Source organism: Hyperolius riggenbachi, chromosome 10 (assembly GCF_040937935.1).
Source record: "Hyperolius riggenbachi isolate aHypRig1 chromosome 10, aHypRig1.pri, whole genome shotgun sequence".
Taxonomy (NCBI): Eukaryota; Metazoa; Chordata; class Amphibia; order Anura; family Hyperoliidae; genus Hyperolius; species Hyperolius riggenbachi.
In genome coordinates, this window is record NC_090655.1 from 220,919,046 (window position 1) to 220,943,849 (window position 24,804).

At 47.7% G+C, this 24,804-nt stretch overlaps 1 protein-coding gene and 1 long non-coding RNA gene across 3 annotated transcripts in view; one reads left to right on the forward strand and one right to left on the reverse strand.

Annotated features, from left to right (window-relative positions):
- The window catches only part of LOC137534535 (zinc finger protein 850-like), a 45,459-nt gene extending 29,840 nt beyond the window's left edge, over positions 1-15,619 (reverse strand). The window contains exon 1 of the mRNA XM_068256074.1: positions 15,502-15,619. Coding sequence (XP_068112175.1) covers positions 15,502-15,607 — 106 coding nt within the window. The 5' untranslated portion in view covers positions 15,608-15,619. The remainder of the gene's footprint in view (positions 1-15,501) is intronic.
- The window catches only part of LOC137534542 (uncharacterized), a 233,382-nt gene that overhangs the window by 149,625 nt on the left and 58,953 nt on the right, over positions 1-24,804 (forward strand). Inside the window, exon 5 of one of the 2 annotated variants that reach the window (XR_011024368.1) lies at positions 17,009-17,076. The exons of the other annotated variant lie outside the window; for it this stretch is intronic. This is a non-coding gene — a long non-coding RNA (uncharacterized lncRNA). The remainder of the gene's footprint in view (positions 1-17,008; positions 17,077-24,804) is intronic. 2 annotated transcript variants of the gene reach the window in all.

The following is a 24,804-nucleotide window of genomic DNA, read 5'->3' on the forward strand; positions in this document are numbered from 1 at the left end:
AAGTGGAGCAAGGGAGAACCTCTACCGCGTATGGTCATGGTAAAATACCTGGATTTCACGGATAAATCCAAAATCCTTCGAGCGTTCAAATCCATCGAGAATCCACTAGAATATCAGGGGGCGAAACTACGCATCTTTAATGATTATTCCTTGGAGGTTTCGCAAAAGAGACAGGCCTTCATCCCTATCTGCTCAGCTCTTGTCAAAAGGAACGTTAAATTTGCTTTACTCTATCCAGCCACACTCAGAATAACAGACGCGGAAGGCCGCTTTACTATTTTTAAACACCCACAAGACGCGGAAAAATATCTGCGCTCTACGATATTCACGCCGTCACGAAGAGATACCAGATCCCCCAACCACTCACAGGAAAAGAGAACAGACGGGAGACTTTCACCCCCGGAATCACCTTCACGGGCACCTCCGCCCAACCCTGATCTTACCTGATCCAAAATTCCAGCAATGTCAACAAAACTAAAATCCCTTTCTCGTTCTCCTATACAACCACATGCTAAAGTATGTCTGACATGTTTTTGCTGCGTGCACTTAGGGGAATAAGGGAGTGAGGAAGCTACGTAGCCAACAGTGTGGGGAAGACGAGAAGTCCACACACCATGTGGTGATCTCAGGAGAAATGTTCCAACTCTCACTGTTTTTGTTCTTGCTTATTTAGCTAGTTTCTTACAGCTAATAGCTTCTAGATTTAAGTTAATGTTATATGTTTTTTATCTGGTAGTGGGAAACAACAGCTCATCTTTCTCCTATGTATATATAAATAGTGACGCAGTACTCCTGCTCTATAGTATGCCTTTAAAGGTGGCCATACATGGTACAATTTTTCAATTAGATAATTTAGTTTGATTATTCCGTTAGATCGAATATAAAGATTTTTCCAGCATGTCCGATCATTTTTCCCGAAAAAACGGGATAATCGTTCGAATTTCTTGATCAAAAAAAAAAATGTTTCAACTTTCATTCAATTCGATCATTTAGATCGAATAAACGGGAAAATCGAACGTTTTTATTGTACCGTGTATGGCCACCATAAGAGTGTCTGGAAGATGTACGACTCACCAGCATACACAGCCTACCATGCTTGATCCATGACAGTTAAGATTTGTTCCTGGAACGTCAAGGGTTTAAGGTCTCCTGTTAAAAGAGGGAAAGTCTTGCGGCATCTTAGTAAACTTAAAGTAGATATAGCACTGCTACAGGAAACTCATCTTCGGGCTGAGGAGTTCAAATTTATGCGAAAAGGGTGAGTAACTCACTCATTGGGTTCAGAGGCAGTAGACAAAAAAGCCGGAGTTCTGATTTTAATCAGCAAAGCCATTAAAGGGAAAGTGGAACTAATCCACTCAGATAGGCTGGGACGCTGTGTGGCTGTGAGAGTACATCTCCCTGGAGAATATCTTACCATATATAATGTCTATGGCCCTAATGAGGGTAAAGCAAAATTCTACAAATCCCTAACGACAAAACTAATGCAAGAAAGACAGATAAACTAATATTGGGAGGAGACTGGAACGAAGTGATGGATGTCAGGGAAGATACCAAATCTGAAACCAAAGATGGTAGAAGGAGGAGTGGAGGGGCATCAAATCTAACCAATTTTGCTCAAACGCTCAAATTAATCGATACTTGGAGATTTCTCCACCCTTGCAGTGTTGCCAACTCATCCCTTTAATTACTGACACATATGAATTTTACAGGTTTTGTGGCTAGGTAGATGCCGTTAAGGCACTGATTATGTGCAAATAGCCCCAGAACCTGTATAACTTAGATGTGTCAGTAATTAAAGGGATGAGTTGGCAACACTGCACCCTTGTGACAAGGAATATACATTCTATTCCCCCCCCCCCCCACTCCTCCTTCTCTCGCATCGATTGTCTCTTTATGGGTCACTCCTTGGTCCCAAAGTTACAAACAGCAGAAATCCACGACATATTGATTTCTGACCACGCTCCCATCACAATGCAGATGTTGACCCAGATGCCACGTGGGTCCGATATTTTATGGAGATTCCCCTCCTATATCTATGGAGATGACGAATTCCACATCCTGATGCAAAATTGGTGGGGAGAATACAGCTATGATAATACAGCTCATACTGGCGACCCCTTCCTGTTTTGGGACACTGCTAAAGCGGTGCTCAGGGGGAAAATATTAGCCCACATTTCCCACAAGAAAAAGCAAGTTAATATGGCCTATGCAGAGGCAGTGCCTCGGGTACGCAGAGCGTACCAGTCCTATCTGGTATCCCCAACCTCCCTTACTAAGGCAAATTGGCTTCAAAAGCAGACAGAAATGAATAAATGGTGCACACTTAGAGAAATGCAAACCTTATCAAACAAACGGCACTTTTTCTTTAAGTATGGTAACAAATCAGGAAAATTGATTGCTGCAATCGCTAGAGGCTCCGTAGATTATGACCATATCCTACAAATCCGAGGTAAAAACAGATCCATGGTCCATCACCCGAAAGAAATCGTAAACACGTTTCGAGACTACTATAAATCATTGTACGCAAAACCTCAGGATTGCAGCAGTCAACAATCCACCAAATGGCTGGATGAAGGTAAGGTAAATACGATTAGTCCTCAAGATCTAGAGACATTAAATGCAACTATAACCCCGAATGAGATCATTACCACTATAAAATCACTATCCAATCATAAAACGCCCGGCCCCGATGGACTCCCCGCAGAATTTTTTAAAATCCTAAAAGTGGAGGCAGCGCCTGTCCTCGCCCGCCTATACAATAAAATCCTGCAAGGAGGAGGCTTTCTGAAAACTGCCAACGAAGCTTATATCAAACTCATCCTCAAAAAGGGCAAAGACCCACTGCTCCCGGAATCGTACAGACCAATATCTCTAATTAATCAAGATATAAAAATTTTAACTAAACTAATAGCCACCAGATTGTCTAATATAGTCCCCAAAATAATACATCCCAATCAAGTAGGCTTCATAAAGGGGCGATCTGCAGTCGCAAACATCAGAAAGGTCCTTACAGTATTGGAACACGTCAAGGCCTACCCACAAACATATAAAAATGCCGCGTTGCTTACCTTAGATGCTGAAAAGGCATTTGACGCAGTGCACTGGAAGTGGATGACCCTGACGTTGACCAAAATGGGATTCTCTGGGGCTTTTTAAATTTGATAAACCAAATGTACTCTGAGCCTAAAGCAAGAATCCATTTGCCGGGCTTTATATCTAATCCCTTTAACATCTACAGAGGGACCCGCCAGGGGTGCCCCCTCTCACCCCTACTATTTGATATCGCATTGGAACCTCTAGCTAGACTGCTCAGCAAAGCTAATACAGGTATAACTATCAGTGGCAAGCGGGTTACACAGGCGCTTTTTGCGGATGACGTCATCCTCTTTCTAAATGAACCCTCCTAGCAAGTCCCGATCCTACTAGACTTAATCCGACAGGTGGGATCCGTGTCGGGATATAAAATAAATGCAACCAAAAGTGAACTGATGCCACTTACGAGAATGGGATCATCACTACATAATAGCAATCTGGAAGTCCAGATCACAAAAGGCCCCATCCATTACCTAGGCATAAAAATAGCACCAGACCCCCACTCACTTTATCAATTAAACCTCTCCCCACTAATCACAAAAATTATACGCCAGATCAAAGGGTGGTCCAACTTACCTCTCAATCTGGTGGGCCGTGCTGCCCTCCTAAAGATGGTAAGCTTCGGTAGATTGCTCTACCCTATGCAAGTCCTCCCCTTACTACACAAACACTACGATATACAACAACTCAACAAAACTTTCTCCCAATTCTTATGGAAAGGGAAGAGAGCTAGAATACGCCTGAGTAAACTCTGCCTCCCTAAAGATGTTGGAGGATTGGGGATACCAGATATCAGACGCTATAATATCGCCTGCCTCACCAGACACGTCCGTGATTGGATTTCGGCCACCTCTATGTTTTCTAACTACCCTCTAGAAAATGCTGTAGCGGAACCATGGACTCTAGTGGGCCTCTTGCATGCCTTGTGGACACAGCTGCCCCCCCCCCCCCCCCCCCCCCGTATTAGATATAGCATCTTATTTCGTGATACAATACTCACCTGGAGGGAATTACGCAAAATGCACCACCTATCATAGAACATTTCTAAATATATCACTCTATGGGGCTCCCCGGGGTTCACAGCAGGTATGCAGCATGGGATGTTCCTCAAATGGGAGGAGAAAGGCTTAATGAGGTTGGGACAAATGCTAAATCTGGAAACCCATACCTGGAGGCCCTTCTCAGAAATTAAAAACATGTATCAGATCCCCCACACAAACTTCTTGATGTATGCCCAGATCCGATCTTATGTCTCATCTCAAATTAACGAGATCTCCAGCATAGCTAAAATTTCTCCTTTTGATATCTTTATCAAGCCAAAGAGTGGGGACGTGTCACTTTCAGCCACACAGCGAACACTTCTACTGCTGCAAACCAAGAACCACATCAAGCAAAACCTGCAATTCTGGAACAGACATTTTCCCGGAACTCAAATAGAAGAGAACATTATCGAGGGCAATAATAAACTCAGGAGTCTCATAACTAATGAAACCTGGAGAGAGTCCCATCTACTCTTTATTCATCGTGCCAAATATGCCTTCGACATCAAATATAAAACTCCCCCAGCTGGTTATTTACCGCATTGCCCGAAATGCAAACTTCCTCAAGCAAACCTGATACATTGCATCTGGATGTGCCCCAGAATACAGAAATTTTGGTTCTCAGTTATAAAGTTTATCAATCTTATGTGCCACAAGAAACTAACATTAGATCCTATGCTCTGCCTCTTCAATTACTCTGCAACAGCTCCTGATACTATAGATAGATCTAAAATCCCATCGGACCTAGTACATGTCTGCATGGCAGCTGCACAGAAATCTATATTTAATCGCTGGATCTACCCTTCTACACCTACCATCTGGGATCTTAAAGTGGAACTCGCTGAACTTTTTGCCATGGCCAAGATAGATACCCTGATGCATAAGGAAAAATGCTCTAAGAAGTTTTTCAAAAGATGGAAACCTTACATCTCATACATCTTTACTAGGCCGGAAATCATCGCCTTGATGGAACCTTTTAAATATACAACTTGGTACGCCACTGAGGATCTTCTAGGCACCTTGGGCAGGCTGGCGCTGCCTACTAGACCTGAGCAGGTCACAGCGCACTGAGGTTCTCTGCAAACCCATGCCGGGGACATGGGACATAATATCACTAGGGGAGAAGGATGAGCTTATATAAGTTAGTAGAGGGGAGTTGTTTGTAGTTAGGTGGGGAGGAGGGGGGGCTAAATAAGGGGAAGGAAGCGCTATCTTTAGCCATGGTGTTATCTTAAATATACAACCGCAGCCTGAACATTACCGGACATTAGAATAGATATTTAGATATGTGATGGTACCCTTATCTGATATGTTGTTCAGCCTTGAAGCCTAATAAGGCAGCCTCATACTGTCACCCATTTTTCCTGCTCTTGTACAGTTGTAAAATTTAAAAATGCTTCAATAAAATATTTTGAAAAAAAAAAAAAGGGAATTCCATAACTTACATCCAAGAAAGCCGGGTAGGAGATGTCCGGAGTCCACTCCTCAGGGGGGGGGGTACTGTGAGAGAACGCAGAAAAGCCGCCGCGTGTGCTGACAGCAAGGCGACTGATTCCGCGTCCAATGCGGCAGTTTGCACTCTGAAGCGTGCGTCTGGTAACATAGCAGAACGTGGAAAAGCCGCCGCGTGTGCTGACAGCAAGGCGGCTGGTTCCGCGTCCAGCGCGGCGGTTTGCACGCAGCAGCGTGTGTCTGGTGTGGCTGAGTCTGTGTCAGGGGCCTGAGCGGAGAAACAGGGTTTGACCACAGTTTGCAGTACACAGACACTGGAACCAGGAATTAAGGTGCAAAAAATAATGATTTATTGCAAATGCAATGGAGCACGCATACATGCAAGCGTAATGCAGTATCACACAAACATATGTACAGCACACAATATATACAAATAACCCGGGAAGCAGTGATAAATATGTGTAACACCTAACTATCTATCTAAAGTGCACAATAATATATACAGGAAATATATTCACATCAATCGCAGTACAGACAGGGATCAGGCAGAATATCAGAGTCAAACAGGAGAGCAAAGTCAGCAACAGGTTATCAGAAAGCACAGTACCAGGGATTAGACAAAAGCAAGGTCTCAGACAGCATAAACAGGTTTGGCAACAGGAAGGCATACATAGGAATCAGGGTAAGGAACAGGAACCAGGGTGTCCAGAACTCAGACCTGGGAACATAAAGTTCTGGCAATTAGCAAGGGGAAAAGGCAGTCCTTAAATAGTCCAAGTGATCAGCAACCACAGGATGCAGCTGGTGGTGAACAGTTTTAATGAGAGCTCCCATGAAGCCATCCAGAGGCCAAACAGGGAACTGCAAGTCTTTGTGAAGGCAGTAACAGGCCACCTGCTGGTGGATGGTGGAGGTTCAGGATAAGGCAAAGTCCTCAGAGCCCTCTGCTGGTGGAATAAAAGAAGTCCAGGACAGTCCTGTTCCATGTTGCCACCAGCAGGCAAAAAGTGACAATACAAGGTTCCTGACAGTCTGTTAGTCCACACAGGCTTAGGAATACGCGCACGCGCGCTGAGAGGCAGAACTTTTATGGTGGGCACGGGGGGGGATCAGCTGACCAAGCCGAACAGCTGACCCCAGAGCTGGTAACTATTGGTTGATCATTTAGGAGTGGCGCTAGAGAGCACTACTCCATATATAGCTACTGCTGGCCAGTCACAAGTGGTCTGCCGTTGCGAACACTACGTGGAAGCACTCAGACCTTAGTCAGATCCAACAGTGTGTTTGAACCAGGAGGACCTGGGAATTCACACAGAGCCAGATTACTTGTATTATCATTCTGTTATATGTTAGACTAGTTCCAGGGTGTAGAGACCACGGACCTCACACCCAGACTAGGGAACTTGTGTTATCATTCTGTTATACATCAGACTAGTTCCAGGGTGTAGAGACCACGGACCTCACACCCAGACTAGGGAACTTGTGTTATCATTCTGTTATACATCAGACTAGTTCCAGGGTGTAGAGACCACGGACCTCACACCCAGACTAGGGAACTTGTGTTATCATTCTGTTATACATCAGACTATCCCCCCCCCTTAAGGAGCGGCCTCAGGACGCTCCACCATGATCTATTAACCCTACCACCAGGGTCCCAAGAGGTGGCAGGCAGCAAACACCTTGGCAGAATGGATAACAGGTGCCAATGCTGGGTGGGCAGGGAGGGAAACAAAAAATAAAACTTTGCAACTTGGTCTGCAAGAAACTGGAACAGAAACTGGAAAACGAAAATATCAAACATAACAGCAGGCTGGTAGGTATCAGGCAGGATCCAAAAAAAAGCAAACAGAACACTGGATAGAGGATACCAAAACTGGGCGGGCAGGGAGGGAAACAATCTGAAAAAATAAAACATGAACTGGACCAGCTGTGCAATGAAAAGTTTCAAAACTTGGACCTCAGGAAGCTGGAACATGGATTGGAAATCATCAGACAAGGAAGCAGATAAAACAGGAGACTGGAGGACATCAGGCAAGGTATCAGGTTGGCAGGTCTCAGGCAACATAGCGGACTGGCAGGCATCAGGCTTGAAAACGGGTTGGCAGGGTTCAGGCAGAGCAGGAAACTGGCATGCATCAGGCTTGGCAGGAGACTGGAGAGGATCATCAGACTGAGCAGGAGATTGGAGAGGATCAACAGGCTGAGCAGGAGACTGGAGAGGATCAACAGGCTGAGCAGGAGACTGGAGAGGATCAACAGGCTGAGCAGGAGACTGGAGAGGATCAACAGGCTGAGCAGGAGACTGGAGAGGATCCTCAGACTGAGCAGGAGACTGGAGAGGATCATCAGACTGAGCAGGAGACTGGAGAGGATCATCCGACTGAGCAGGAGATTGGAGAGGATCAACAGGCTGAGCAGGAGACTGGAGAGGATCAACAGGCTGAGCAGGAGACTGGAGAGGATCATCAGGCTGAGCAGGAAACTGGACAGGAGCATCAGGTTGAGCAGGAGGCTGGACAGGATCACCAGACTGAGCAGAAAACTGGACAGGCTCAGGCTGAACGGAAAACTGGCAGGCACCAACATGCTTGGCAGGAAACTGGCATGCATCATCAGGCTGAGCAGGCGACTGAAGAGGATCATCAGGCTGAGCAGGAGACTGGCAGGCACCAACAGGCTTGGCACCAACAGGGCAGACAGCGGTTTTGGCACCATCAGGAGCGTTGGTAACAAGAGTCTGTGAAGGCTGGGCAGCAGCAGAAGTCTGTGGAGGCTGGGCAGCAGCAGAAGTCTGTGGAGGCTGGGCAGCAGCAGAAGTCTGTGGAGGCTGGGCAGCAGCAGAAGTCTGTGGAGGCTGGGCAGCAGCAGAAGTCTGTGGAGGCTGGGCAGCAGCAGAAGTCTGTGGAGGCTGGGCAGCAGCAGAAGTCTGTGGAGGCTGGGCAGCAGCAGAAGTCTGTGGAGGCTGGGCAGCAGCAGAAGTCTGTGGAGGCTGGGCAGCAGCAAAAGTCTGTGACGGCTGGGCAGCAGCAAAAGTCTGTGACGGCTGGGCAGCAGCAAAAGTCTGTGACGGCTGGGTAGCAGGCCGTGTAGCAACAGGCTGGGTAACTTCAGACAGGGTGGCAACAGGCTGGAGAGCTTCAGACAGGGTGGCAACAGGCTGGAAAACCTCCGGGGTCTGGGCCGTTGGCTGAGCACCTGGCTGGGCCGTTGGCTGAGCACCTGGCTGGGCCGTTGGCTGAGCACCTGGCTGGGCCGTTGGCTGAGACCCTGATACAGTCTGTGCGGGCTGGAGCGGAGCCTGTGCGGGCTGGAGCAAAAATTCTGTAGACTGGATGCAAGATTCTGCAGAACAAACGATTGGATTGGTTTCTGGTGTATGTAAAATCTGCAAGAGTTGTGAGATAAAGGCTAGAGTCTGTATAACTTGTGTCACAGGAACATTGGCTGGAGGCTGCACCAGACAGGAGTCGGCTGGAGGCTGCACCAGACAGGAGTCGGCTGGAGGCTGCACCAGACAGGAGTCGGCTGGAGGCTGCACCAGACAGGAGTCGGCTGGAGGCTGCACCAGACAGGAGTCGGCTGGAGGCTGCACTGGACAGGAACTGACTGGAGTAATGGATGCTGTTGGAAAGTATTTGCGTTTTGTTTTATGAACCAATCTGGAAACAGGAACATGTTCTTGTGAAGTAACCGGGAATTGCCATGACCAAGGTGTGGATTTGATGGCAGTTTGTAATTTTACAGGCTTTTTACTTTTTACAGGTTCTGAGCTCTGTACATGGTTGGAGATATATGGAGGGTGAGCAGAAGGAGGAGAGTGGAAACAGGAAGAAAGGATCTCACGCCAGACAGTAACCAACATAGAAGCAAATTCACGCTTACAGAGCTTATGCAGCATCAATGACTCAGTTGCATGTATACAGGCAGACACAAAACCTTCACTTTTCTCACCATAATAATTAATAAATCCTTCTCTATCCTTTCTCAGAAAATCAAACAAATCATCAATCAGTTCAGAGTCAAAAATAAAATTAAATTCTTCCTTGCTGGGAGACTGACATTGGAGCTGTTTAACTGCAGTGGACTGGGAGTGAGTGGTATTCAGAGGGTTAACAGAAGGAATATCTAAGGGCAGGATCTCTGAATAGGCAGCAATTAAGGCAGCAGCTGGTTCATGCTTACAACCTTTCTTATGCATTAACTTTTCCACGCTATTCTTACAACCTGAGACAAAATCAGTAGATTGTCTGGAATAGAATTCAAAGAAAGCACTTCTATCCCTCTTCAGATATCTATAGTACATATCTACCTGTTCAGATGTGAAATCAACATTAACTGGGTTTTTAGCAGGTAAAGCAGAAGCTACAGAACATGATGCAGAGACAATTCTCTGCCATGCAGTCAGCAAGAAGGAGGCTTTCCCATACTTGCATATTCCCTGATTGATCAGAGTCTGGAGGGAATCTATGCAAGCTTGAACAGTCTGCTTGTTTTTGTTTGAATAATAATCAAGAAATCCTGCTCGGTCACTCTCAAACAAATTAATCAGAACTGTTATCTTTTTATTGGTAAATGGAGGCAGGTAGTGGTCTCCTGGAGTGGGGAATGCAAGATCATACCACAGTTTGATTATGCATTCAAAATCAGGTGCATAAAAAGCTCCATCTTTAATATAACCATACACTTGGCTAATAAACTTTAGCAACTCTTCTCTGGGGTAGTTTGCAAAGAAATCACGACATTCATCCTCTGCATCCTCAGCCAATAATGCATAATAATCCAGATCTTGCGGACTCATTCTGACAGACAACAGATTCTCAGTATCCTGTATAACTGCAGTGGTCAGTAAATGTATGGCCAGAACTTTCTGTCAGGGGCCTGAGCGGAGAAACAGGGTTTGACCACAGTTTGCAGTACACAGACACTGGAACCAGGAATTAAGGTGCAAAAAATAATGATTTATTGCAAATGCAATGGAGCACGCATACATGCAAGCGTAATGCAGTATCACACAAACATATGTACAGCACACAATATATACAAATAACCCGGGAAGCAGTGATAAATATGTGTAACACCTAACTATCTATCTATCTAAAGTGCACAATAATATATACAGGAAATATATTCACATCAATCGCAGTACAGACAGGGATCAGGCAGAATATCAGAGTCAAACAGGAGAGCAAAGTCAGCAACAGGTTATCAGAAAGCACAGTACCAGGGATTAGACAAAAGCAAGGTCTCAGACAGCATAAACAGGTTTGGCAACAGGAAGGCATACATAGGAATCAGGGTAAGGAACAGGAACCAGGGTGTCCAGAACTCAGACCTGGGAACATAAAGTTCTGGCAATTAGCAAGGGGAAAAGGCAGTCCTTAAATAGTCCAAGTGATCAGCAACCACAGGATGCAGCTGGTGGTGAACAGTTTTAATGAGAGCTCCCATGAAGCCATCCAGAGGCCAAACAGGGAACTGCAAGTCTTTGTGAAGGCAGTAACAGGCCACCTGCTGGTGGATGGTGGAGGTTCAGGATAAGGCAAAGTCATCAGAGCCCTCTGCTGGTGGAATAAAAGAAGTCCAGGACAGTCCTGTTCCATGTTGTCACCAGCAGGCAGAAAGTGACAATACAAGGTTCCTGACAGTCTGTTAGTCCACACAGGCTTAGGAATACGCGCACGCGCGCTGAGAGGCAGAACTTTTATGGTGGGCACGGGGGGGGGGGGATCAGCTGACCAAGCCGATCAGCTGACCCCAGAGCTGGTAACTATTGGTTGATCATTTAGGAGTGGCGCTAGAGAGCACTACTCCATATATAGCTACTGCTGGCCAGTCACAAGTGGTCTGCCGTTGCGAACACTACGTGGAAGCACTCAGACCTTAGTCAGATCCAACAGTGTGTTTGAACCAGGAGGACCTGGGAATTCACACAGAGCCAGATTACTTGTATTATCATTCTGTTATATGTTAGACTAGTTCCAGGGTGTAGAGACCACGGACCTCACACCCAGACTAGGGAACTTGTGTTATCATTCTGTTATACATCAGACTAGTTCCAGGGTGTAGAGACCACGGACCTCACACCCAGACTAGGGAACTTGTGTTATCATTCTGTTATACATCAGACTAGTTCCAGGGTGTAGAGACCACGGACCTCACACCCAGACTAGGGAACTTGTGTTATCATTCTGTTATACATCAGACTAGTTCCAGGGTGTAGAGACCACGGACCTCACACCCAGACTAGGGAACTTGTGTTATCATTCTGTTATACATCAGACTAGTTCCAGGGTGTAGAGACCACGGACCTCACACCCAGACTAGGGAACTTGTTATACATCAGACTAGTTCCAGGGTGTAGAGACCACGGACCTCACACCCAGACTAGGCATTTTTTGATATCTGTTATGACTTATTGCTTTCCTGACTACTCCTCTGATATCTGATTCGGTACCTTGCACATCTGATACTCTGTTGCCAAACTCTGCTTGCCTTGGATACCGAATCAGCTTCCTGTCTTTGTACTTTGTCTGTCCGTGTGTTGCCGACCTGGCTTGCCCGACCTCGAGAGCTATCTCTCTCCTTAAGAGATAGTCTCTAGATCTGTCAGTGACATCCACCTTCAGTTGTCACTCACTCTCTGGTCCTTCCTACCTCCAGCCTGACTCCACCCCTTGGAGAGTCTCAGGCTGCTGGAAGGTTCCTGTATTCTCTAAGAGCAGTATTGCCTGTACTGCCTAAGATCACCTGCTCATCAGGTGTTTCTCAAAGTATTACTGTTACACCAAACACTCTTATATACATAGGTGTCCAGAGGTTAGTAATATATCTGTATTATCGGTGATTCTGCAGATCATCAATAATCAGGTATATATCTGTAATCTTGGTGATACTGCAGATCACCAATAATCAGATTTTCTCTGCGTGCTGACACCGATCGTTACAGTTTCCCCATAAAATAATTGCAATGTGTGCAGCATTTCACCAGAAATTAATCGCAATGTGGGCAGTATTTCAGCAGAAAATAATCGCAATGTGTGCAGTATTTCAGCAGAAAATAAATGTAGGCAGCATTTCAGCAGAAAATAATCACAACGTGGGCAGCATTTCAGCAGAAAATAATCGCAACATGGGCAGCATTTCAGCAGAAAATAATCGCAACATGGGCAGCATTTCTGCAGAAGAAAATCACACAGTGGGCAGCATAACACAATAAAATAATCGCAATGTGTGCAGTATTTACGCAGAAAATAATCGCAATGTGGGCAGCTTTTTACCAGAAAATAATCGCAATGTAGGCATCATTATATCAGAAAATAATCGCAACGTGGGCAGCATTTCATCAGAAAATAATCGCAACGTGGGCAGCATTTCAGCAGAAAATAATCACAATGTAGGCATCATTTCATCAGAAAATAATCGCAACGTGGGCAGCATTTCAGCAGAAAATAATCGCAACGTGGGCAGCATTTCAGCAGAAAATAATCGCAACGTGGGCAGCATTTCACCAGAAAATAATCGCAATGTGGGCATCATTTCACCACAATATGGGCATCATTTCACCAGAAAATAATAGGTGTCCCCCCGTTTAGGTAGTAGGTCTATAGCAGGGGTAGGGAACCTATGGCTCGGGAGCCAGATGTGGCTCTTTTGATGGCTGCATCTGGCTCACAGACAAATCAGCAGGGGTTGATTCACTAAGCTACACTACTCAAGCAGCGCAGCTTAGTGTGTCAGCGCAAGTAAAATTTTCAAATTAGGCGCGCTACTGCTGTAGCATGCACTACTAACTTACTCGCGCTACCCCAAAACTAACAGCTGCTCCAATTGTCCCAGTCTGGACCCTGTCACGTCCAGTGACCGTAGGACGAGATCTCCGCACTTTGATTGGCCCAACAGGCAGCCTATTGGGTCAAAGTGCGGGGATCTCGTCCTACAAAGTGAATCAACCCCCAAGTCAGCTAGCTAATTGTACAAGCTGTTAGTCGGTATTTCTCCTGTCTGGCTCTCGGGGAAATTGCTGATGTTGCTGAAACCCAAGAGAAGCTAAAGACGTGTCTGACACTTCCGCTGCCCGGCGGATCAACTAACTGTATACACATCACCATGGCAACAGGTGAGCCCTTTGCTGCGCATGTGCACTGCCCCAGTTTGAAACATATTTTATGGCTCTCAGGGAATTACATTTTAAAATATGTGGCGTTTATGGCTCTCTCAGCCAAAAAGGTTCCTGATCCCTGGTCTATAGTGTCCCCAGTTTAGGTAGTAGGTCTATAGTGTCCCCAATTAGGTTATAGGTATATAGGTGTCCCCCAGTTTAGCTATTAGTTCTAGGTGTCCCCAGTTTAGGTAACCTGGAATGGGGAGCGGGCACACACAGCAGCGGTGAAGGGGAGACGTCTCCCAACCCCCTCACCTGGAGCTCCCGCTCCGCCTTGCTTGCTTTCCCCTCAGTGCAGAGTGGCAGCAGCCAGGGAACATCTTACCTCTTCCAGGCGCCGGAGGATGCTCTGCATACTGCCGCCTGGTCTAGTGACGACACTGACTAGACCTCGCCAGCGGCATGCAGAGTTTAGGCTCATGTCTCGGCCGACCGCTGCCACTCTACTGGAGGGGGGGGGAGCAAGTTCCCCTCCATGTGTTTGTGCGCTCTCCGCCGCTTCCTCCCCTCCCCCTCCCCCCAAAAAATATATATTTTTTTCTAATAAAAATGTTAAAATAGAAATAAAAATAATAATACATGGGCAATAGGTGGCCGCCCCCCCCCTCCCCCCATGGGGCCGGCCATGGCACCGGCCCACATGTGCCTCTTAAGAAATACGGGCTTGCCTTTATGAATCAAATGCCTCGTGATTCGAGGAATGTTGATTCATTCACAGGGGATACGATTGGTTTGGGGAATGCATGTTCCCCTTCACCAATAGATCCCCTGTAATAGCTGCCGGGATCAAGCCGCGTGCGCAGCACCCACCATAAATCCATCCAGATTTTCGCTAAGCAGCTCTTCCTAGCAAGAACTGGTTAAAGAAAAAAATAAGGCCTGAAATACAAAACTGACATAATAAAATATTTTCCGCAGTAACCTCTTCTTAAAAATATTCCCCACAAAAAAAATTTCAGCATGTCCCTCCTCCCTTAAAAAAAAGGATTAAAGTTTTGTGCATATGTACTGCGTTAAAACGGATCGCATTATTCTAACTCACTGCATGCAGGCTTTATATTAAAGTCCATGTCCAGTCTCCATTGCAGTTCACAACCATTGTAACGTGTGCGTATGCAACCTGCACTGGGAGAATCCAGCCTAACATTAAGGGCCCGTTCACACTTAAAATCACAGAACGCCGGCGATTAACGCCGGAGTTTTGCGGGAGTGATTTTCCCGCGATTATCGCGGAAAAATCACTGGACACTGCGGCGGTTTTGGAGCGATCGCGATTAGCGTTCTATGCACGCTAATCACGATTGCAAATCGCGGAACGCTCGTCGCCGGCAAACCGCTGCATGCAGCACGGTTGCGGTTATCGCTAACCGCAACCGCGGCAGTGAGAACACTGCCACTCGCTACATTGTGTAGCGGTTCTTGCAGAACCGCTACCGGTTTGCCGTGAGCGGGAATCGCGCGATTCCCGCTCAGGTGAGAACGGGCCCTTTAGCGATAGTTTTAATAATATTGTTGCTGTCATTCCCAGAGGGGAGCAGCTGGCTGCTGGATGACAGAAGAAGAGCTGTTTGAGCTTCTCTTTCACTGCATTGACTGTCAGGTAAGTTTTGAGTCAGGATGAAACCATTTACTGGCTGACTTTCTCTTCCACAGTAAATGGTATCATCCTGTGAAACATAACACAGTACAACACACACCACTGCCACCCGCCTAATAGTGTCCCAGTTAGCTGAGCAGCCTCTGTCTACTCACCAGTGGGCTGTGAGCTGCCTGTCTGCTCTCCTGTCCTCTCCAGCTCTTTTCCTGCAGATAGAATGTAACTTGTATCTGCTCCTTCCTGCTGGCACACTGCCACCATTACACTGCGCACTCCTCTTATCTCAGACCTGCACAGCAATATGCTACTGAGAGATGTATAACCTGTGGGCCCAGGCAGAGATCTGCACACACAGCCTGCTCTGTGATACACCAGAAGAGCCAGTGAGAGGGGCAGGAAGCTCACTACACAGCGGAACTAGTGTCCACATTATCATGTAGGTTGCTGTCTCACTGAGCCCAGGGCCGGAGCTACCATAGGAAAAAATGGGCAATTGCCCCAGGGCCCAAGAGCCTGTAGGGGCACCCAAGGTGTCCCTCCCCATCTTAAATGTTGCTACCCAGGGACTCTGCAGAGTCTGTTAAGTTGGGAGGTGATTGGGGGAGGGTCAGCAGCCAGCTTAGGGGCCCGGAGGGAAATTTGGCTGCAACAAAGGGCCTCTAATGATGCTTTTTGGTTCGGGGGGTATCTGTTGGGGGGCCCCCAAGCTAACTTTGCCCTAGGGCCCAATTGTTACTTGAACCGGCCCTGACTGAGCCCACCTATAGAACTGCAGCCCTGATTCACCCCCAAAGCCATAATGCACAAGGAAGGACAAGAAAAGTCATGTGCCTTGAAAGAAGTGATCAGAGCTATGCTCCTCCCAAATCCACACCCCCAGGTCCTAACAACGCCCAGATAAACACACCACAGCCAAAAGCAAAGAGACTATATAGGCCTCAATTCACTAAGCTTAACTCCTGTCTTTAATAACTCTTCTGAGCTGTTTTACAGTTATTACAATTATATCACCATGGTGATAACTGTAAAACAGCTCAGAAGAGTTATTAAACAGGAGTTAAGCTTAGTGAATTGTGGATAAATGGAGGAGTGAAATAAAAGTCAGAAAAGCTGACCATATACTGTACAAGTCTATATAGAGAGAATATAAACTGGCCCAATACTTGGAAAATCCCCACAGCTCTCAAGAGAGGCAAATCCTGAGTGTCTACAGACTGATAACTCACAACCTAGAAACACGTGCAAACCCAGGGAGAACAGACTGTGCCAATAGACTGTGCCAACACTGTGAGCAGGAGACCCACCAGGCTGAGGCTCACTTCCTGCTGCACTGCCCAATATATACTGCAGCCAGGGACACCTACTTTAAAGGGAAGCTGAAGTGAAAATAAGCTTATGATATAATAATTGTATGTGTAATACAGCTAAGAAATAGAACATTAGTAGCACAGGTATGAGTCTCATACTGTTCCCAGTACAGGAAGAGTTAAAAACATCACTTGTTATCTATGCACAAGAGCTTCTCTGAGCTCTCCGACTAATTTAGTCAGAGAGCAATGCTATTTTCTGAAATACATCAAACAAACAATGATAGACAACTTCAGATAATATCTTACTGCAGAGAAGTTCAAATGGTAATTATATGGCTGTTCCTATTCACAGAGGGTGCAGCTGGCTGCTGGAAGGCAGAAGAGCTGTTTGAGCTTCTCTTTCACTGCACTGAATGTTGGGTAAGTTTTGAGTCAGGATGAAAACATTTACTGGCTGACTTCATCTTCCACAGTCAGCCAATAAATGGTATCATCCTGTGAAGCATAACACAGTACAACACACACCACTGCCACCCCCCTAATAGTGTCCCAGTGAGCTGTGCAGCCTCAGTCTACTCACCAGTGGGCTGTGAGCTGCCTGTCTGCTCTCCTGTCCTCTCCAGCTCTTTTCCTGCAGATAGAATGTAAGTTGTATCTGCTCCATCCTGCTGGCACACTGTCACCATCACACTGCGCACTCCTCTCATCTTAGACCTGCACAGCAATATACTGCTCAGAGATGTATAACCTGTGGGGCCAGGCAGAGATCTGCACACACAGCCTGCTCTGTGATACACCAGAAGAGCCAGTGAGAGGGGCAGGAAGCTCACTACACAGCAGAACTAGTGTGCACTGCCCCCCTCTATTTCCTGTTGGAAGCTTACTACACAGCAGAACTAGTGTGCCCAGCCCTGTCCACGTTATCATGTAGATTGCTGTCCCGCTGAGCCCACCCAGGGCTGGATTTGTACTCTGTACTGCCCAAGGCCACTGTCACCAGCCGCAACCCTTCAGTATAGGTAGCCAGATGACCCCTCCCCCTATCCCTCCAGTATAGGTAGCCTGATGACTCCCCCCAGTATAGGTAGCCAGATAACTCCTCCCCCCCTCCCTCTAGTATAGGTAGCCAGCTTACTCCCTTTATCCCTCCTTTTCCCACTTCCCCCCTTTCAGTATAGGTAGCCAGCTTGCCTTCACACTGCAGCAGTCATCAGTGTCACTCATTTCTCTTCTCATCTCCAGAGCTGAAGCTTCCTCTTCCCCTCTGTCTCCAATGCTGCCCAAGTCCATAGACGCCCGCTACAATGCAAACGTGCACAGAGAGAAAGGTGGCTGCTGCACAGGCTGCTGGCACTCGCCTGATCTCCCTGCATTGCAGCATTTTCAAGTTTGCAAATGCTGCATAAGTTCAGCCTGCTGCTTTTGGTGCCCTTGCTCCTGCGGTGCCCTCGGCCATGGCCTAGACCTAAATCTGGTCCTGAGCCCACCTATATACTGCAGCCCTGACAGGGCCGGATTTACAACTCAGGAGCCTGTAGGCACAGGCATTCTGGCGCTCCTAACTCCGCCCCTTAACACAGGCCACACCCCCAAGTAAAAATGCTCTAAACTCTAATCCCTGTCTCTTGTCACTAACTGTCATAGAATCTTATACTCCAATCACTGCCTCACAGTGGTGTCGCTAGCCCTACTTTAGGAGAGCCCATGCCCCCAGCATGTCCTTAGGGTGCCCCTAATCTATTTACAGGGGTGCCCAACCACAGGCGTCAGCGCCCGCTGCCCCCCATGGCTGCCCGCTGTCCCCCCGGCCGTCTCCGCTGCCAGACAGCCCAGCTTCAGACCTCCGACCAGCCGGTGACCACTAGTGCGGGCGCTAGAACCTAGCGGGCACCGCACTAATATGCGGAAGTTACATCACTTCCGCATATACAGCATGGTGGGTCAGTGCGCCCGCTCTAACTGGTCTCTGGCTGATACTGAGGTCTGACGCTGCTGGTTGTCAGGTGAAGGGGGCGCCTGTCACTCACTACCTAACTGGGGGTCCTTGTCACTATCTAACCTGGGGGGTCCTTGTCACTCACTACCTAACCTGGGGTCCCTGTCACGCACTACCTAACCTGGGGGTCCCTGTCACTACCTAAACTGGGGGGCTCCTGTCTCTACATAAACTGGGGGCTCCTGTCACAACATACACTAGGGGGTCCCTGTCACTAGCTGAACTGGGGGGCACCTGTCACTACATACACTGGGGGGCTCCTGTCACTAAATGAGCTGGGTGGCTCCTGTCACTACCTGAACTCGGGGGCTCCTGTCACTACCTGAACTGGGGGGCTCCTGTCACTACCTAAACTGGGGGACTCCTAGCGCTACCTTAACTAGGGGGCACCTGTCACTACCTAAACTATCCAGGCCAGCCAGCCCAACATCACCACCAGCCAACCAGCCCAGAATCACTGTCAAAAAGGCCACAGCATCACCACCAGTCAGGCCAGCATTTACTTCAACCAGCCAAGCACAGCCAAGCATTACCGCCAGCCAGGTCACAGCATCACCGCCAGCCAACCCAGCCACAGCATCGGCCACAGCATCACCGCCAGCCAACCCAGCCACAGCATCACCGCAAGCCCAGCCACAGCATCACTGCCAGGCCTTTCAGCCCACACATCATCCCCAATCCATATATAAAATTGTTTGTATATATATTGAATGGCCTGATGAAGGGCAACCCATAGCCCGAAACGAACATGTGTCATTGCCTCAACAATTAAATTTACTACGTCAAGCCAGATTACTGTTATTATCAATCTCATAAAAAAATCCCTGTTTGGATGTACTTCATTGCTGTATATGAAGATTGTACTTACAGATTTTTTAACAAATGTTTCTACAGTCCATTTTTGTATTTTTGCATATGTGTCAATAAAGCTGAAATTTTGTACTGCAAGATTGCATCATAGGTTCTTCTGCAACAGACCGGAACTTTAAGTCTATGGCGATGCAGGTTTTTTTTTTTAATGTTGGCGGCTACATTGCAGGCCCGCATGCACATAAGCGTATTTTTACAATACGCTTCTGCGCACGTCTGTATTTACAAAACAGGAAGTGAGTGCAAGCGAGCTTCACTTCCTGTTTGGATGACGGCCAGAAGGGGATTATCGCATATTAACGTGGTAATCCCTGAAGGCCTATTTATGGCGGTGCGGCACGGCACGCCGCTGCCACCAATCGGCCTAAAGAGTTAAATTAACTATTTCTAGACTTTTGCTAAGATGATAAGAGAAAACTGCATTCTACTGGGAGAGAACAAATCCACAGTGACAATCCTGCACACTATTGTCACAGCATGCCACAGACCGAGAGGAGAAATCCACGGTGACAATCCTGCACACTATGTCACAGCATGCCACAGACCGAGAGGAGGAATCCACAGTGACAGTCCTGCACACTATGTCACAGCATGCCACAAACCGAGAGGAGGACTCCACAGTGACAATCCTGCACACTATGTCACAGCATGCCACAGACCGAGAGGAGGAATCCACAGTGACAATCCTGCACACTATGTCACAGCATGCCACAGACCGAGAGGAGGAATCCACAATGACAATCCGGCACACTATGTCGCAGCATGCCACAGACTGAGAGGAGGACTCCACAGTGACAATCCTGCACACTATGTCACAGCATGCCACAGACTGAGAGGAGGACTCCACAGTGACAAACCTGCACACTATGTCACAGCATGCCACAGACCGAGAGGAGGAATCCACAGTGACAATCCTGCACACTATTGTCACAGCATGCCACAGACTGAGAGGAGGACTCCACAGTGACAATCCTGCACACTATGTCGCAGCATGCCACAGACCGAGAGGAGGACTCCACAGTGACAATCCTGCACACTATGCCGCAGCATGCCACAGACTGAGAGGAGGACTCCACAGTGACAATCCTGCACACTATTGTCACAGCATGCCACAGACCAAGAGGAGAAATCCGCAGTGACAATCCTGCACACTATGTCACAGCATGCCACAGACTGAGAGGAGGACTCCACAGTGACAATCCTGCACACTATTGTCACAGCATGCCACAGACTGAGAGGAGGAATCCAGTGAAAATCCTGCACACTATGTCACAGCATGCCATAGACCTAGAGGAGGACTCCACAGTGACAATCCTGCACACTATTGTCACAGTATGCCACAGACTGAGAGGAGGACTCCACAGTGACAATCCTGCACACTATGTCACAGCATGTCACAGACTGAGAGGAGGACTCCACAGTGACAATCCTGCACACTATGTCACAGCATGCCACAGACTGAGAGGAGGAATCCAGTGACAATCCTGCACACTATGTCACAGCATGCCACAAACCGAGAGGAGGACTCCACAGTGACAATCCGGCACACTATGTCACAGCATGCCACAGACTGAGAGAAGGCATCCACAGTGACAATCCTGCACACTATGTCACAGCATGTCACAGACTGAGAGGAGGACTCCACAGTGACAATCCTGCACACTATGTCACAGCATGCCACAGACTGAGAGGAGGAATCCACAGTGACAATCCTGCACACTATGTCACAGCATGCCACAGACTGAGAGGAGGACTCCACAGTGACAATCCTGCACACTATGTCACAGCATGCCACAGACCGAGAGGAGGACTCCACAGTGACAATCCGGCACACTATGTCACAGCATGCCACAGACTGAGAGAAGGCATCCACAGTGACAATCCTGCACACTATGTCACAGCATGCCACAGACCGAGAGGAGGCATCCACAGTGACAATCCTGCACACTATGTCACAGCATGCCACAGACCGAGAGGAGGAATCCACAGTGACAATCCTGCACACTATGTCACAGCATGCCACAGACTGAGAGGAGAAATCCACAGTGACAATCCTGCACACTATGTCACAGCATGCCACAGACCGAGAGGAGGACTCCACAGTGACAATCTTGCACACTATGTCACAGCATGCCACAGACCGAGAGGAGGACTCCACAGTGACAATCCTGCACACTATTGTCACAGCATGCCACAGACCGAGAGGAGAAATCCACAGTGACAATCCTGCACACTATGTCACAGCATGCCACAGACTGAGAGGAGGAATCCACAGTGACAATCCTGCACACTATGTCACAGCATGCCACAGACCGAGAGGAGGAATCCACAGTGACAATCCTGCACACTATGTCACAGCATGCCACAGACCGAGAGGAGGACTCCACAGTGACAAACCTGCACACTATGTCACAGCATGCCACAGACCGAGAGGAGGACTCCACAGTGACAATCCTGCACACTATGTCACAGCATGCCACAGACTGAGAGGAGGACTCCACAGTGACAATCCTGCACACTATGTCACAGCATGCCACAGACTGAGAGGAGGAGACCACAGTAACAATTCTGCACACTATTTCACAGCATGCCACAGACTGAGAGAAGGACTCCACAGTGACAATCCTGCACACTATGTCACAGCATGCCACAGACCGAGAGGAGGACTCCACAGTGACAATCTTGCACACTATGTCGCAGCATGCTACAGACTGAGAGGAGGACTCCACAGTGACAATCCTGCACACTATGTCACAGCATGCCACAGACCGAGAGGAGGACTCCACAGTGACAATCCTGCACACTATGTCACAGCATGCCACAGACTGAGAGGAGGACTCCACAGTGACAATCCTGCACACTATGTCACAGCATGCCACAGACTGAGAGGAGGACTCCACAGTGACAATCCTGCACACTATGTCACAGCATGCCACAGACTGAGAGGAGGAATCCACAGTGACAATCCTGCACACTATGTCACAGCATGCCACAGACCGAGAGGAGGACTCCACAGTGACAATCCTGCACACTATGTCACAGCATGCCACAGACTGAGAGGAGAAATCCACAGTGACAATCCTGCACGCTATGTCACAGCATGCCACAGACTGAGAGGAGGACTCCACAGTGACAATCCTGCACACTATGTCACAGCATGCCACAGACTGAGAGGAGGACTCCACAGTGACAATCCTGCACACTATGTCACAGCATGCCACAGACTGAGAGGAGGACTCCACAGTGAAAATCCTGCACACTATGGGTCCAATTCATCAAGAATATCGCATTGACGCAGTGCTAGTTAAATAATGGAGCGCTACATAAATTAAATGTAGCACGCGCACGCTATGTGCAATTACTGGCAGCATAGCGTGCACTACTTAGCAATGGCCAATGCTTGTTAATGCCACGTGATAGTGTGATAGTAATGCAGTGCAACTGAGATACTTCGTTAGTGTGGTGGCTACTATGTTAATTTATGTAGTGGCGACCGTGCTAGTGAAGTATCGCGGTCAGGGTACGTCACTAATACACGACATTAACAATCATCGGCCGTTACTAAGGAGCTTATGATACGCTGACAGTAACGCGCATAGCATGTGCAAGCTGCATTTAAAGGACAACTTAAGCGAGAAAGATATGGAGGCTGCCATGTTTATTTCCTTTTAAACAATACCAGTTGCCTGGCTATCCTGCAGATCATCTGCCTCTAATACTTTTAGCCATAGACCCGGAACAAGTATGCAGCAGATCAGGGGCTTGATTCACAAAGCAGTGCTAACTGTTAGCACGCCTGTGAAAACCCCCTTAGCACGTCTAAACCAGCTTTTCGCGCGCAAAACTTTATGCGCGTAAAACTTTACGCGCCTAAAACTTTACGCGCACACTGCACAGAGCGCAGGGCGCTCCGCGCGAAGTGCCCATTAAAGCCTATTGGACTTAGCACGCGCATAAGACTTTGCGCGCGTAAAACTTTGCACGCAAAACTTTGCGCGTGATCTGATTGAGAAATCCGGTGCTAACCTACTTAGCACTCTGGTTAACACGTCTAAAGACTTTAGACGTGCTAAGTAGGTTAGCACTGCTTTGTGAATCAAGCCCATGGTGTTTCTGACATTATTGTCAGATCTGACAGATTAGCTGCATGCTTTTTTCTGGTGTTATTCAGACACTTCTGCAGCCAAACAGACGAGCAGGGCTGCCAGGCAACTGGTATTATTTAACAGGAAATAAACATGGCAGTCTCCATAGTCTACTCTACTCACTTCAGTTGCCCTTTAAGTCATGCTTCATTATTTAAAGCAAACTAGAGCTGAAGCTCGGGTTACTTCTAATGCTGGGCATACACGGCAGGAAGGGAGGCTTATCAATCGAGCCTGATGGCTCGATTGATAATATCCGACGTGTCCGATACCCCACCCGGATTGATACTGTGCGGGGAGAACAATGCCTAGAAACGAGCGGCTCATTAGCCACTCCAGCGGGGACGAGCGGCAATCGATCCGCGCACGGACAAGTGGGGATGCGCCGGCATTGAGCCGCTGGCTCAATCCGGCGCATAATTGAATAGAGAAACGTGCCGTGTATGCCCGGCATTAGAGAGGGAAGCCTCGGGATCCAATGAGGGTTCCCTCGGTTGTTCCAAGCCACCCGTTGCTGAGCGTGGTCCCCCTTCACATCGGGGCCGCGTAGCTCCTCTTCATGGTTTAAGTGCATGCAATGGATGCGCGAGCCCCCACGCCTACTCCGTGCTTCTGTGAATGCTAGTCCATACCCTCATGGGGAATTCTCAGTGCTGGTTAGTCAGTACCACTCGGTGTTACAAGCCCTACTCCATAGAGCCAAATTAATCCATGCCATGCACTGATGAGGATCAACCAATCCGAAACAGTCTGTATGTATGTTGGATTATTATGGCTCTGTACAAATTAACAAGCTGACACATCATTGCATTCCAGCGGTTCTGGAGGTGTGTTTAGCTTCTAAGGGTAACAATGGTTAATTTGCATATATTCAGCAGTGTTGCTCTGGGAGACATCTCAAGCTCACTCCAACCTGAATTATCGCAAATTCTTTCTGTTTTACGAAAGCAAACTTTTGTTTTCTTTACAAAAGTACTGTCTTTAAAGGCTCTACACAAAGATGTTGACCAGCCTCCCTACTGATTTCAGCACTGTTTTGGCAGTTGGACTGAGCAACTGCTGTTCAGTAAGTGCTTTCGTAAATAAATACCTAAGAATCCCCCATGAGAGAATGGACTGGTCGGAAACCTGTAAGAT